At 37.3% G+C, this 15,172-nt stretch overlaps 1 protein-coding gene across 3 annotated transcripts in view; it reads left to right on the top strand.

The window, feature by feature from the left end:
• The window catches only part of ATF6 (activating transcription factor 6), a 224,163-nt gene that overhangs the window by 170,544 nt on the left and 38,447 nt on the right, over window positions 1–15,172 (top strand). For all 3 annotated transcript variants that reach the window (XM_061183180.1, XM_061183179.1, XM_061183181.1), the window contains one exon: window positions 123–207. In XM_061183180.1, coding sequence (XP_061039163.1) covers window positions 123–207 — 85 coding nt within the window. The remainder of the gene's footprint in view (window positions 1–122; window positions 208–15,172) is intronic.

Genomic DNA, 15,172 nt, shown 5'->3' with positions numbered 1-15,172 from the left:
TAAAAACTGTCATTTTTTTTATGATCGCGATGAAATGTTGGCATCCTAGGAACTCTGAATTTGGCTTGTTATAGGACTAAGCCAATTGTTATGAGTACCAACTTGTTCTTTGTTATTCTTAGGATCACCTGCTGCTACCAGCTACCACCCATAACAAGACTACAAGACCAAAGATGTCAATTGTATTACCAGCAATAAACATAAATGGTAAGTTGAAATTTTGGTTTATGAACGACGTGCAATTGCTTTGTTTAACCTAGATTCTCTGGATTAAACTAAAAGACACTTAAAATGTTCAGTTGAGGGCTTCCCTGGTGGCGCAGTAGTTAAGAATCTGCCTGCCAATGCAGGGGACACGGGTTCGAGCCCTGGTCTGGGAAGATCCCACATGCCGCGGAGCAACTAAGCCCGTGAGCCACAACTACTGAGCCTGCGCGTCTGGAGCCTGTGCTCCGCAACGGGAGAGGCCGCGACAGTGAGAGGCCCGCGCACCGCGATGAAGAGTGGCCCCCGCTTGCCGCAACTAGAGAAAGCCCTCACACAGAAACGAAGACCCAACACAGCCAAAAATAAATAAAAAAAAAAAAAAAAAAAAAAGTTCAGTTGGTTAGGTATATGTCCATGCATTAATTCTGAAACATTTTCCCACTGTTTTCACAAAATATTATTTTTAAATTCCTGTGCTCTTTTAAAAAGTAAAGGATTTAATTTAAAGTTGCTTTTTTAAATTACTATATATATATATATATTTTTAATTGATTGATTGATTGATTGCTATGTTGGGTCTTCGTTTCTGTGCTAGGGCTCTCTCTAGTTGCGGCAAGCGGGGGCCACTCTTCATCGCGGTGCGCGGGCCTCTCACTGTCGCGGCCTCTCCCGTTGCGGAGCACAGGCTCCAGATGCGCAGGCTCAGTAGTTGTGGCTCACGGGCCTAGTTGCTCCGTGGCATGTGGGATCTTCCCAGACCAGGGCTCAAACCCGTGTCCCCCACATTAGCAGGCAGACTCTCAACCACTGTGCCACCAGGGAAGCCCTAAATTACTATATTTTTAAAAGAAAAAAATCATTCTCTTTTATTTACAAAATTGGAAAAGTTAACATCTTTACTGATTTATACACTTGTTGTCTGGGGCCTTTCTGGTAATACATGATGTATAAGAAGTCCCTGCTATGTTCTGAGAGTGAATTTGTAAGTTAGGTTGTTGGAACTCAAAGCAGTTTCCTATATCACATAAATGGTGATATGATTCCCAGACCAAACCTAAGAAGCCTATTTATATTTAATCCGTAATACTGATGAATTTGATATTGATAGTGTTACTATTGCATTTTGTTCTCCCACTAGTTCTGGGTATTAGATAAAATACAAATAATACCATTAATACTTTGAGAGTATACAAAGATGTTAAGGCATAGCGTACTTGCTTAGAGTCTAGGAGGAAAAATAAGACGAGCACAGAAATCACTGTATCCCGAAGAGAACGTCCCATAAGGAATGAAGAAAGTACTAAAGAAATTTAGTAAAGAAGAGATTACTTCCAGCTGGGTTCTTTATGGAAAAGAGAAATCGCTCACTCCCAATACCAGCTGTGTGTCGTAAACGAGCATAGTGTATATTGTTGGCTGATTACTTCCTCTGACACATCATATTAGGCTCTAATGAAACTAGGAGAATTGGCTGTCCTTCTCAAGTCCATTTATCTGGTGTAATAGAACTACTGGTAAATTTTCTGTCTAGTAATGGGAACCTCATAGTTTAATGAGTAAGACGAAAATGAAAAGCCCTTTAACCTGCAGTTGAACCAATCCACATTCTGATTGATGATCATGATTAAGCCACCAAATACAGTTATAAAACACTGGGATTCCATATAAACTCCAATAAAATTTAGTCTTAGAGAAAAAGTATTAGATATTCATTGTACATATTAAGACCATAGAGGACTATAGAATTTCAGTTAGCTGTATATAGACAGCTTATTAGAAATGCTTAGGAGGTAACGTTATAGACACAAAATAAAACTTTTTTTTTGTTAAAGCATAAAAGAATTATGACATTTTCTTAGTCTTACAAAGACAACAAATTTTTTAAAGAAACAAACTATAACATTGAGACGAACTTATCTTCCTTCAATAAAGGCATACCTCTGAAGCTTTCATGGAGCAATCATATTACAACTTCAAGTGGAACAGTGTATTTCAAAGTGTACTATATTACACTCCAAAGAATATACTTAGGGAATATTATTAAATCTTATTCCATAGGTACCTAGGTTTCTCTGCTTGAACCGTAATAGATTTAACTTCTGGTCAGCTTATGCTCAGAAAGGCTATTGTCTAAGCTTCAACAAGGCAGAATTCACTTAATTTTGTTGTTCTGATCTCAGATTCTTATAAAATAAAACCAGGCATTCTCTTGCATAACACTGAGCTATCCGTTTGTATTAAGCCAAGAACAATAAGATGCTGTTTGATTCTGATTTTCTTGGCCAGGGGACTAATTTTTGAAAATGAGCCTTTTCATGGATTTGAAAAATACAATAATTAGAGGATCATTTCCTTTTTAATCTGGTTTGGGTTTCTTTGTAAATAAGTTTTGTTTTCCTTTTTAGGATATAGTATACTATTAGAAAATTTAAGATTCAAATTCAGGAAATACTGATTGAGTATATACCATGTGTTCAGTACTGTGCTGCATCCTCAGCCTCTTTTCTGAACCGTCTCTTCACCTTCTTGCTCTAACTGGGGCTACTTCTCAAATTAGAGCTTGATTTTTCTTCCCCACCTCATATACCTCTGAGCCTGCAGATGGGGTGGGTAGTGTCTTTGCTCCCCACTACAACTTCCAAATGACCTCTCCTTTTTTCTTCGGTCTCCCTAACATCTTTCAAGTTTATAACACTCCTCTTACCCTTCTTTGTTGCTGTCTTCTATCCCGCCTTCACTGATGACTCTCCACCACTGCTTTTGTCAGCTCTCTGTAAAACTTCAGCATCCACAGAGAGGACTCATCCAGCACTCTGGCCTCTTTAGATCCAGTCGTCTTTTATTTCTGCACCACCTCAGCCTCCCATCCACACGGTCATACTCTAGACCGTATCATCATCCATAATGGCACTCCATTTGAAATCTCCTCTTCAGGCATCCCCCTCTGACTCTTACTTACTCTCCTACTGTAATACCCACACTCCAGCTACTCTTTGACCTCACAGATCTCCAGTCCTCTGACCCTACCGCTTTTCCTGTGTCCATTACATCCATCATGGCCATACACCCCTCCTTACCCAGCCTACATTCCATGTCCCATAGTATCACCACTCTCTTGCAAACCACCCTCCTGGCTCCTCTTTTCTTAGGTCCCACTTGCCTGTAAAAATCCCACCCTAGTTAAACCCAGCTATCCTCTTTATGCCTGCTCTCAAGCAGCTGAAAATTGCTACAAAATATCATCCAGTCAGGACAAGTAGATTCACTTCAGATTTATGACCGTGAATTCCAAAGGGGCATTCAATACTGCTTGTCAGGAATAAAGACACAGACGTAGAGAATGGACTTGAGGACACGGGGATGGGGAAGGGTAAGCTGGGACGAAGTGAGAGAAGTAGCATGGACATATATACACTACCAAATGTAAAGTAGATAGCTAGTGGGAAGTAGCTGCATCGCACAGGGAGATCAGCTCGGTGCTTTGTGACCACCTAGAGGGGTGGCATAGGGAGGATGGGAGGGAGACGCAAGAGGGAGGAGATATGGGGATGTATGTATATGTATAGCTGATTCACTTTGTTATAAAGCAGAAACTAACACACCATTGTAAAGCAATTATACTCCGATAAAGATGTTAAAAAAAAAAAAACCTCTTGTCATCGCTAGTAAATTCACTTGCCTTCCGTCTGAAACAAGAATTTCTCACCTTCTCTTCTCACATCTCCAACAACCCCTCTCCCCACCCCCTCAGCTGATGAACTCACCCAAATGCTACATTGAGAAAATAGATGTAATTGTATAAGAGCTACTTTATCTTTCTGCTACCAGCTGCATCTACACCCACAAACTCTGCCTTCCTTCTTATTGCACTGGGAGAAAAGTATCTTCCGTGGAGTTCTAAATCCCAACTTTGCTACTTATTGGATAAGTATAGTTGGGCAAGTTAATTAACTTTTCTGTACTTGGCTTCCTGTAAAAGGAGATATTACTAATACCTTCCTCTTAGATTTGTGTGCGAATTAAATGAGCAAAAATGCTTTAAATAGTGCCTAGCTGTTAGGTTAGTCACTGTTACCACCTTTGTCATTATCATCATCACCCTTATCTAAGGTGACTCCTTCCTTTTGGATTGTGCATTCCCGTCCTTCTCACAGTTTCAAAGACTTTGCTCCCGCACTTTTAGTCTTTCTATCCTGAATGATCAGTTTCTTCGCTACTGGATCATCCCCATCAACGTACAAAATGTCTTAATATTCCTTTTGGTGTAGGGAGACTCTCTTAACTCCACGTTCTGTTTCTCTGCTACCCTTCATAGCAAAGCTCTTGAAAGAGTTACCTGCACTCGTTGCCTCCATTTGCTTATCTCCCATTCTCTCCTCTGCCCACTCTTACCTAGCTTTTGCCCCTACTGAAATGCTCTTGCAAAAGGGTCACCAATGACCAATATCTTGCCAAAGCCAAAGGTCATGTCTTCATTCTCATCTTACCTGACCTCTTAACAGTGTTTGACATGGTTGACTATTCCCTCTTGTTTTCAGTCCTCCAATTTTTATTTTTAAAAACTTCAAATCTACAGAAAAGTTGAAAGATGAGTACAGTGAGTATATGGAGAACCTTTACCGAGATTTCACCAATTGTTGACATTTTTCCACATTTGCTTCGTTTTTATCTATTTACCTGTTTACACTCACATGTGTTTTTTCTGAACCATTTGAGAGTTAGTTGCAGACATTTTAACACTTCACCCGTAAATACTTGAATATGCATCTCCTAAAAAAAGGATGTTCTCCTATGTAAGCACAATAAAATGACCACACCAAAGTTTAACACTGATACAATAGAGTTTAATATAGAATCCATATTCAAATTTCCACATTTGCCCCCAAATATTCTTTATAGCTTTTGGGGGGAAGGATTCAGAATCCAGTCCAAGGTCATACATGGCATCTACTTGTCACACCTCTTTAGTCTCCTTTCATCTAGAACAGTTCTTCTGCCCTTTTTAGAATTGTTTTTCATGACGTATACATTTTTTTAGAAATCAGATTTATTGAGGTATAATGTACACACAATAAAAATCACCAATTTTATGTGTACAGTTTAATGAGTTTTGACAAATGGAAACAGTTGTGAAACCACCACTTCAATCATGATATCAACATTTTCACTACTTCAGAAAGTTTCTTTGTGCCCCTTCGCAGTCAGTCACCTCAAGTTCATTTTTGATATTCCCTTCTTTGAAACACTTTATTTTGTAGGCTTTTATGATACCACAGCTTGTCTAGTTTTCCTCCTGTATCTCCTTCTCGGTCAACTTAGCCAGCTCCTCCTTCTCTGTGAGGACAGTAATGTTGCTTCTTACGTTTGCACTTATGTCCATAACCTCAGCACCTAGAGCAGTGTCTGGCACAGGAAACACTGCAGGATGTTCATCTCTGTTACTTTATGTAATGCTCAGCTGCCAGCTAAGTATTATCTTCATTTTATAGATAAATATGTTAAAGCTCATGGAAGTAAGTCATACCATTTATTCAACCATTGCATAATGGAGAGCCAGGATCTAAATACATTGTATAAAATATATTTTTATCAATCACTATATTGTTTATGAAATCAGTATTAAAGACGAATGTGCAAATATTAAAAATATTTGGACGCCAGAATTTCAGATAGACTTTTATACCACTTTGTCCCTGTGGTATAAAGGTTAAGCGCGTTTATTGAGAGCAGTATAATTCAATGTAATATAATGTTTTGGATTTGACAGGCACATGTTTGTTGAATGACAGAATAAGTGAGGTAAATGTTATTTGGTCATTACTTTGTGGTCACTTGAAAGACTTTACTATTTTAACTCTTTGATTGAAAAGAGTTGGCAAGCACAGTTTAGTCTAATCTTTTCAAATATAAAATAATTAAAATATGTACTAGGTTACCTTTCTACCACATTATTTTAAAAATTTGGAATTCACAGTAAAGAGTGAATTGAAATTATTAACCTCCTTTCAACAATTGTTCTACAAAGGAAAACACATGTGAAAAACTGAACTATAAAACTGTCCAAGATTCAGAGATAGATTCCTTTGACTTATTAGGCGATGAATTTGACAAGCTGTAATATAATTATATCATTTATAATCTGAAGAGTATAAGTTACATGGGCTCAAAAACGTTTGGGCACCTGTTTATTTGAGCAAAGTCATTGTGAGGACATCACTAGTATCAAAGTTTTTCATCCTGAGTAATATGAGGAATTGAGGAAGTTGAATAAAATATATTTTCTGCCATTTCTGAATTCAAAAGTTACATGTAACTTGGAAATAAAACATGAGTTGTGGGTTTGATCCCTCTCTCTGACTTAAGTGGAGCCTGCAGAATTTTGGAGAGGGTGTAGAGGACATAAAGTCAGATTTTATTGAGCAACTGGATTTTGTAGTATCCTGGATAGGGATATTTGGGAAGAGGAATTTGATTTTCCAATTTTAGCAAAGTAACTTAGATTGCCAGGTCAATGGCTGGCCTTAAACTATAATGTATAATGATTCTACTTTGTGGTTTTGAGCTGTGGAAAAAAGTCTATATAAAGAAATAGCTAAAGAGAGTAGGATATGGGTGTGAAATTAATGCCATTTAGAAAATACTAGTCATATCATTCTGTGTTCTCCATGCCATATTTAATTTTTGTAGTTTATTACTCTTCATTTTGAATTCTCTTTATTATTTAATTTCCTTTGTCTCATAAGAGAGTTGAAAACAGGTTACTGAAGCTGTAAGAAAGAAAGTCTTTCTTTGAGGGAGTCTTCACACCGAAGATTATTGAAGTAAAATGAAATTCTAGGTATACTTTAAAAAAGCTTTTAAAAAAATGATTGCAGATGGATGGCAGAGCAGTTGGTGATGAATTAAAAGCTATTGCTATTTTTTTGAAAAGGATTCTGGAAGGTCTCCTTGTACCATAAGTCAACATTTCCTGCTTTTAAATTATTTCCACTCATAGTAAAACTGCTCATTTCCTTTCTTTCACTCTTTTTTTCTTTTTTGATTCTTTTTTTAAAAAATTAATTAATTAATTAATTAATTTACGGTTACGTTGGGTCTTTGTTGCTGCGCGCGGGCTTTCTCTAGTTGCGGCGAGCGGGGGCTACTCTTCATTGCGGTGCGTGGGCTCCTCATTGTGGTGGCTTCTCTTGTTGCGGAGCACGGGCTCTAGGCACACGGGCTTCAGTAGTTGTGGCACGCGGGCTCAGTAGTTGTGGCTCGTGGGCTCTAGAGCACAGGCTCAGTAGTGGCGCACGGGCTTAGTTGCTCCGTGGCATGTGGGATCTTCACGGACCAGGGCTCAAACCCGTGTCCCCTGCATTGGTAGGTGGATTCTTAACCACTGCGCCACCAGGGGTGTCCCCACCTTTCTTTCACTCTTGATAAGTAATTCAACAAAACAGAACATAGAACAAAGAAGAATTTTTTTAATGGTAGCTACTTGGTAGACATCTTTTATCAGGGAGTGAACACAGCCATTAGCAGATACGTTTCACAGTTTGACCAATGCTTTTGTTGATTTGGTTTTACTGTTCTCTTTCCCTCTGTGTGCCATGTAGCTAAGTTAATGTTGTAGGTGAGTAATAAAAATAAAACTGCAACTCTACTTCTACCCTATCATTATTAAGGGTCCGAGTAGGTGAAGAAATGCCTACAAGGCTAAACTGTAATTATATTTAATCTCAAAATAATTTCCACGTAAAGAAAATCTAGGAGACGTCACTAACAATGAAACATCTTTTTAGTTAGAGAGGGTATAACAGAAGGGCAGGAAGCAAACCAACCAAATAAATGGATTGGTTTTAGTAATGAGAATGTTGATACAACTGCTTTTGATAATCACTTTCATAGAAGTGCTATCCCAAAGAAAGTATATTTGGAAACTGTCCTATTTTAGACTTGTTCTGCTCACGCAGGCTGGTTGCCCAAGAGAGTTGTGCCTGAAAGTTGTGCCTTTTCTTCTTATATATTCATTTCTCCTTAAAGGCCCACAGGCTATTTATTTTTTTAGATATATTTACAATTTTGCATTTTCACTGCAGTTCATTCCATTTCAGTGTTATGTAATTGTATCTAATTGAGTAAATGGAGTCGTCTCTTGAAACCATGTTTCAATTTTTTTAAAATGCATTATCAAATTGTTCTGTCACTTTTGACTCACTATTAAAACCACTAGTAAAATTCCCATACTGAGAATTTCTACTAAGGAAAGGAGAACAATCACACTATTCACCTGAAAAAAAAGAAGTTTTTTCTCTCAATATATATACAGAGATCTGTTAATTATGCATTATACAGTAATAACTGACACGTAAAATGATGAGCAGTAAATAACATTTACTATACTATGATAAGCAATACCTCTGTAAAGACCTAACTTTACCTTTTGAGCCACAGATTGAGTTGGCAGTTTTCTAGTGAGAAGAGAGTCACCTAAGGGAGACAGAGTATGACTCCAATTGTCTTTAGAATTTGGGTAAAATTTGGTTCAATTCCTTAGGTCCCTTTTTAGCTCATAGCATCCACTGATGCTAAGTTACCAAGTGGATCTAGACCAACAGTGATGACTTAGATCAGTTCTAAACCATAAACAATATGCTGATTGATTTTTTAAAAGAGAGATCAATTAGGTACTGGGTAGTTATAAATCTCAATGCCTATGGTATAGGATCAACAATTAGAGGAATATGATAGATGGTAAAATCTTGGTGACTAACATAATTTGGTACCTTTTTTCTAGCAGATTTTATGTCTATAAATTTCTAGCAGACTTTATGTCTCATTGGATATAAACTGTGTCACAGTCTTATGCCTAGCTTCAAGGGAGGCTCAGAAATGTAATGTTTTAACTAGGCACATTGTGATCTGAAAAAAATGTGGACTTCTCTTAGTATGGAAATAATGGATGCTGTGGACAAACTAGCACCTGCTGCTTGCTACAGCGCTCCATCATGTGCTGTGTTGGGATTGAGCAAGGTGTCTAGGAGGATACAGTAAAGAGAGGATTCATGTTGAGGAGAGATGAGGAATAAGTGTTTATTTATTACATGGGATACAGTTATATGATTTAGGTCATTAATGAGTTAAGGAAGTGACTTTAATAAGCTATCGAATTTTAAGAAAACACTATAAAAGCTCTATTAAGAGACTGTTGATCTGGCTGAGGTCTGTAAATAGAAAAAAAAAATAAGAGGGAAGCTGAGCCAGGAAGAAGGGGAGGGTAAATTGAAGCTTCAGAGAAGATGAGCTAGGGGACATTGCAGCAATCTTGGGGTGAGGTCATTAAAGGCCTGGAATGGAAAGAAAAGAAGATGTCCAAAGAAATTTAAAGGAAAAATCTACAGTGCTTGGCAACTGAAGGAGAGAGAAGTAAAAGCTGATTCCATGATCTTGAAATAGCGGTCCTATTGCTGTTTCTTGCCACCCTCATTTCCTCTGGTTGGCTTTGTTTCTCTTTTACTTTTTGAAGTCATCAGGGTATCTGTTTTTAACTCCTTCCAAACCATTAGGTATTCCTACTTTAGTATAGCCTCTTCTGAACCCTCTTCTACAAAGTAAATCTGAAAATAGATTTTTAAAATAGAAGAAAACCAGGATTAATGGTATATCTGCCTTTATGTACTTGGAATACTTATCACTTTGTGAAGAATGATTATTATTTTGATGATTTATTGGCAGTTGTACAGGTAATTTTTTTCCATGAGTAGTTTGTCTTTTTTGTATGTAATTTACTAATCAACCATTTAATCTAATCGACCATTTAATCTATTGGAGCTTTCACAAGACTTCAGAGGCTTAAATTAGACCAGTTTGCACTGCATCTTCTAGGATATTAGGACTTCCTTGACCCAAAGGAGCCTATTGCCAGGCCCACTGTACCTAACTGACCTTCAGAGTCCTGTTAGCTTCAGTGAGATCACTTTCACCCTTTCTCCCTTGTGGCAAAAATCTGTTTCTACTCAAACAGATGGTTTAGCTTTCAACTAATAAAAACTACAGATCAGCATCTATTTAGCCAGCAAAATTGGTTTGAACCTCCTACTGACTGTCCAAAATCTGAAATATTTCTTATGTACACATATTGAACTCAGAATGGATTTATCTTTGTACTGGAAAATTAAGAACCTTGTAAGTGTGTCAGAAGATTGAGCCATTTCACATAATCTCAAGTTTCTGTTTTTCAGAAGACCTGCTTAACAAGCACAGGTTCAACTACTCTGTGTATTCTCTTTTGCAATGATACCAATTGGAAACACTAGGTATCATAACTTTCTATGGAGTGTTGCACCGTTCTTTTAGCATTTGCATGGTAAATTCTTTGATATTTAAGACATAAGCTGAGGACAGGGTGATAGGCCAGCATCATCTCAGGGATATACATGTCAAAGACATTGTAATTTTTCTTCACACTGGGAAATACTCCTCCTTTTGGGCTTTTGCAAATAAAGGTTAGAGAGTCTGAAGAAATCTGTATTTCATTTTTCTGAATCCAGACGTTGAAATTGAAAATACGGATTCAGATATTAGAGTTAATTAGAGAGAACTTTTGCTTTGGGGATCTTGAGTATGTCAGGCAAGAGTTGCCTTTGAACTCAACCAAATATCCATAGAGATATTTTCCTCCAGATTTATTACAGATTTTATAGAAACAAATGCATGCCTTAAACATAAGATTTAGATTAAATAATGAGACAGATGAACTATAAAATAGTTCGTTGCTAGGAGCAGAGTTGTTAGGAAGGCCATATAGATAGACTCTTTGAGGATATCTAAAGCCCTTCTCTTTGTCCTCATTCTACTTACTATGTAGGACAGAACCTTGTGGGAAATGTGATCTACTTGGCATCACAACAGTGTAGATTAGCACAAAGAAAGACATTAATATTCATGTATTCAAGCCATAAAATATCAGGGTTTAAAAGGCTTTAGTACAAAGTCATACATGCTAACTCCCTTCCAGTGTTTGGATTCCCTTTTGCAGCGCTTTGCTCAGTGGCCAACAAGTTTAGAAGCAGTCACCTCCTGGGATGAAGCCTACCTGCTTTAAATAGCCCTGGCAGTTTGCGAATTGTTTCTTTTCTGTCTCTTCCTTACTCTACCCATAAATCTACAGGATTAAATATAAAATATTTCTTCTACATGACAGACCTTTAGCCATTTATACACTGTGTACCCTCTGAGTCTTCACATACCAAGGCCTTCCAGTTTTCAGAAGCTATTCTTCTTGTGACCTGGGTTCAAGGTGCGTCAGTTCTGGTCATTCTCCTCTGCATGGGCTCTGCTTTTCCCACCTCTTTTAAAGAGACTGTGAATGCTGAGCATAATGGAGTATCTCCCAATTCTATACAGACGGTCCCCCATTTACAAATGTGCGACTTCACGATTTTTTGACTTCAAGATGGTACAAAAGTGATATGCATTCAGTAGAAACCATACTTCAGATTTTGAATTTTGATTTTTTCCCCCAGGCTAGTGATATTGGTGATGTAATACTCTTGTGATGCTGGGCAGCAGCAGCTCCCAGCCAACCACGTGATCATGAGGGTAAACAACTGACACACTTAACAGCCATTCTGTACCCATACAGCCATTCTGTTTTTCACTTTCAGTACAGTAGTCAATAAATTACATGAGATATTCAACACTTTATTATAAAATAGGCTTTGTGTCAGATGATTTTGCCAAACTGTAGGCTAATGTTAAGTGTTGTAAGCACATTTAAGGTAAGCTAGGCTAAACTATGATGTTTAGTAGATTAAGTGTATTAAATGCATTTTTGACTTATATTTTCAATTTACAATGGGTTTATTGGAATGCAGCTCCATTGTAAGTTGAGGAAGATCTGTATAGTATATTTCTATTCATGAAACCACAGTGTTTTTTTTCCAGTTACATCAGACATTGTGCTTTCTGTCAAATATAGTTCATTACTCTTTTTCACATATATTACTACCAAGTCATGTCTCCATTTTGCTTGCTGATTTTGATTTTTGGACTAAAGTTTAGGACTGTGTTTTTATCCTGATTTAACATCTTTTGGATAGAGTTTTTTCTTAAATCCCCTACTCAGCAGACATTTAGGAAATGCTCTCCTAAAACCATAGAATAAGTTTGGGGCCCCTCCCCCACCTTATCTGCCCAGAATACTCTGAACTCCCTTATTTTTGTAACATTCATATCATTTGTAATCAGTTGTTCATTGTCTAACTTCCATGCTAAATTGTAGTCTCCCTTAAGGTTAGGGACCTTGGTTGTTTTAATATTTTTTGTTATTCCTAATGCCTTACAAAAATAAGTGCCTAACACATAGTAGGTGCTCAAAATTTTTTTTGTCGAATTGAATTAAATGTATAAAGCATCTATACAAGCCAGGCACTTGTATAGAGTATCCGAGGAAAAAAAAATTAATTAAATAAATACACAAACACAGAGTGATCCTAGCTGAGTCTTGAAGGATAAGTAGGATTGGCCAAGTGGATGAGATATTCAAGGCAGAGGGAACAGCATAATAGTGATATCAGAAAAAGAAAAATACTTAGCCAACTTGGGGGATTGAAGTAGGATTAAAGAACACAGGAACTGAGGTGTAGAAGAAGCTAGAGAGGACGGCAGAAGCCAGTTTGTGAAGGCCTTGCATGACATGGTATGGAGTTTTGAATATCCTAACAATAATAGGGAGCTACTAAAATTTTTTGAGCAGTGGAGAGGCACAAATAGACTCATGTTTCAAATATTTCCCTTACAGCTGTGGAAAGGATGAATTAGAGGGGCTGATGCTTTTACAGGGACAACAGTTAGGAAGTTATAATCATCTACGTAAGAAGTAAATAAGTGATGAGTACTTCATATAAAAAAAGGATGCCAGATAGATAGATAGATAGGTAGAACCTGCAAACCTAGCAGTCTGAAAAAACAAACGTTGATTATCTCACACAGTTTCTGAAGGTTAGGAATCTGGGAGCAGGGTGGTTCTGGCTCCAGGTCTCTCCTGAGGTTGCAGTCAAGCTGCTGGTGGAGATGAAGACTTGCCTGGGGCTGAAGGATCTGCTTCCAAGCTCACTCACTGTTGGTAGGAGGCTGCAGCTTCTCACTTTGTGGGCCTCTCCCTGGGGCTTCCCTCCAAGTAAGTTATGCATGAGAGTGAGCAAGTGAGCAAGTGAGAGAGCTCCCAAGAGAGCAGTCAGTCTTTTAAACTTAATCATGGAAGTGACATGCCATCAGGTCTGCTGCATGCTGCTGGTTACATACACTGACCCTGGTTCATTGTAGCAGGGAACTACAAAAGGGTGTGAACACCAGGAAGTGGGGACCATTGAGGAACATATTGAAGCTGCTTACCACACTGGCGTATGACAGTGTATAAAGAGTAAGTCTAGAACTCAGGAGTATTTTGATGGTTTACGGAGATAAGAGGACAAAATATTTCATATAGAAACTATCCTATTTAGTCATTCCTCCCAGCTTCCTACTACCTAGAGCAGGTAAAGGAAGCATTTGCTTGCCTGAAATGTAAGATAGGACCCCATTGTAAATGTTAAATAATGGTTACTTTGCAATAATTGCTTAGTTTTATACTATAAGATATAATAATCTTGTTCCATATTTGTTTTATAGTGTCATATAATTGCAGTTCAGATTTACAGATATTCAGTGCATAGCACTATGCTAAGTAATGTACAAGTTTCAAAAGAACTCTAAGTTGTGATTTATGCCTTCAGAGAACTAATAATCTTTCTGGGAAGCAGGACATATGTAGATCATAGAGAATCTCAGAACTGAAAGAAAACTTAGTGACAGTTTAGCACAACAGCTTCATGACACAGGTAAGAAAACAGGTTGAAGGAGGCAAATGGCTGATCCATCCCAGCTACTAATGGAGCTGTAACCAGAGCCCAGATCTTCAGATCCCCAGACACAGCACTTCAGTTAAATGTGAAAGGTAATTTATTTATACCACCAAGGGCATTCTTTGAGAACATAAACCATTTTTATATTCGAAGCAAAATGACTTAGTATTTGACATGGAAGAGATGAGACATAAATATCTTAGAAGACATTTTTATCTTCTCTTAAAAGACCAATTCACTTTGTCACTGATTACTATATGACTTTGAGCTAAATTATAAAACATTAGTAAACCCAGAGAAAATAATTAGCAGTGTCACATACCTTACAGTTTATTGAAGCAGGGACCACCCCAATTGACAGTGAGATGTTTATGTAAATTTTCCCATATTAAAATGATAATATCCAGGGTTAAATAAATAAAGTAAGAATTATGGTATAAATCATGAGTAAAAATAGTATGTAAGTATGAGCTAAACTGTTAGAATAATGAGAGGGTAAAAATAAATAAAATTAAGCATTTATAAGATTTATTCAGCATATATCACAGCTTAAAATATTTTGGAATTTTTTTCCCCAAACAAAATGCTTTTTGACATAGATTTGCCTGTGCTACTAAATAGTTTAAATTGCAAATTCAGGTTTAGTTCCTCCCTTTTTTTGAGTATCCACCATGTATATTAAGCATATTTGTAGGTTCTTTAACATATATAGTTGCATCTGGTCCTCACACAGTCTCCATGGTATAATTTTATCCCTATTTTTACAGCTGAAATGGCTGAGAAATTAAGAGAACCATAACTGAACTTTCTGAACAGTCCTTGCAGTATATTTCCTTTAGCCCAAGCACTGGCTCCTACTTTGACTAAGTGAAAACAGTAGAACTAAATGCCAGTTTATGTTACCATAATTTCAGAGTAACAGCTACTGTGTTTATGTTCCAGTCATCTATAAATATTTAGTATTAAGCACATAATTTGGTATGATGGCCAACAAAAAGATGAAGTATTTATGTTCATAATAAGATAGACATGCTCACAAACTAGTTCCCCCGAATTTCCATGATAAGCCATAAAGACTT

The sequence above is a fragment of the Eubalaena glacialis genome, chromosome 3 (genome assembly GCF_028564815.1).
Source record: "Eubalaena glacialis isolate mEubGla1 chromosome 3, mEubGla1.1.hap2.+ XY, whole genome shotgun sequence".
In the NCBI taxonomy this organism is placed as follows: domain Eukaryota; kingdom Metazoa; phylum Chordata; class Mammalia; order Artiodactyla; family Balaenidae; genus Eubalaena; species Eubalaena glacialis.
Note: the sequence above shows the minus strand (reverse complement) of the source record. Positions and strands in the feature narration are given on the sequence as shown.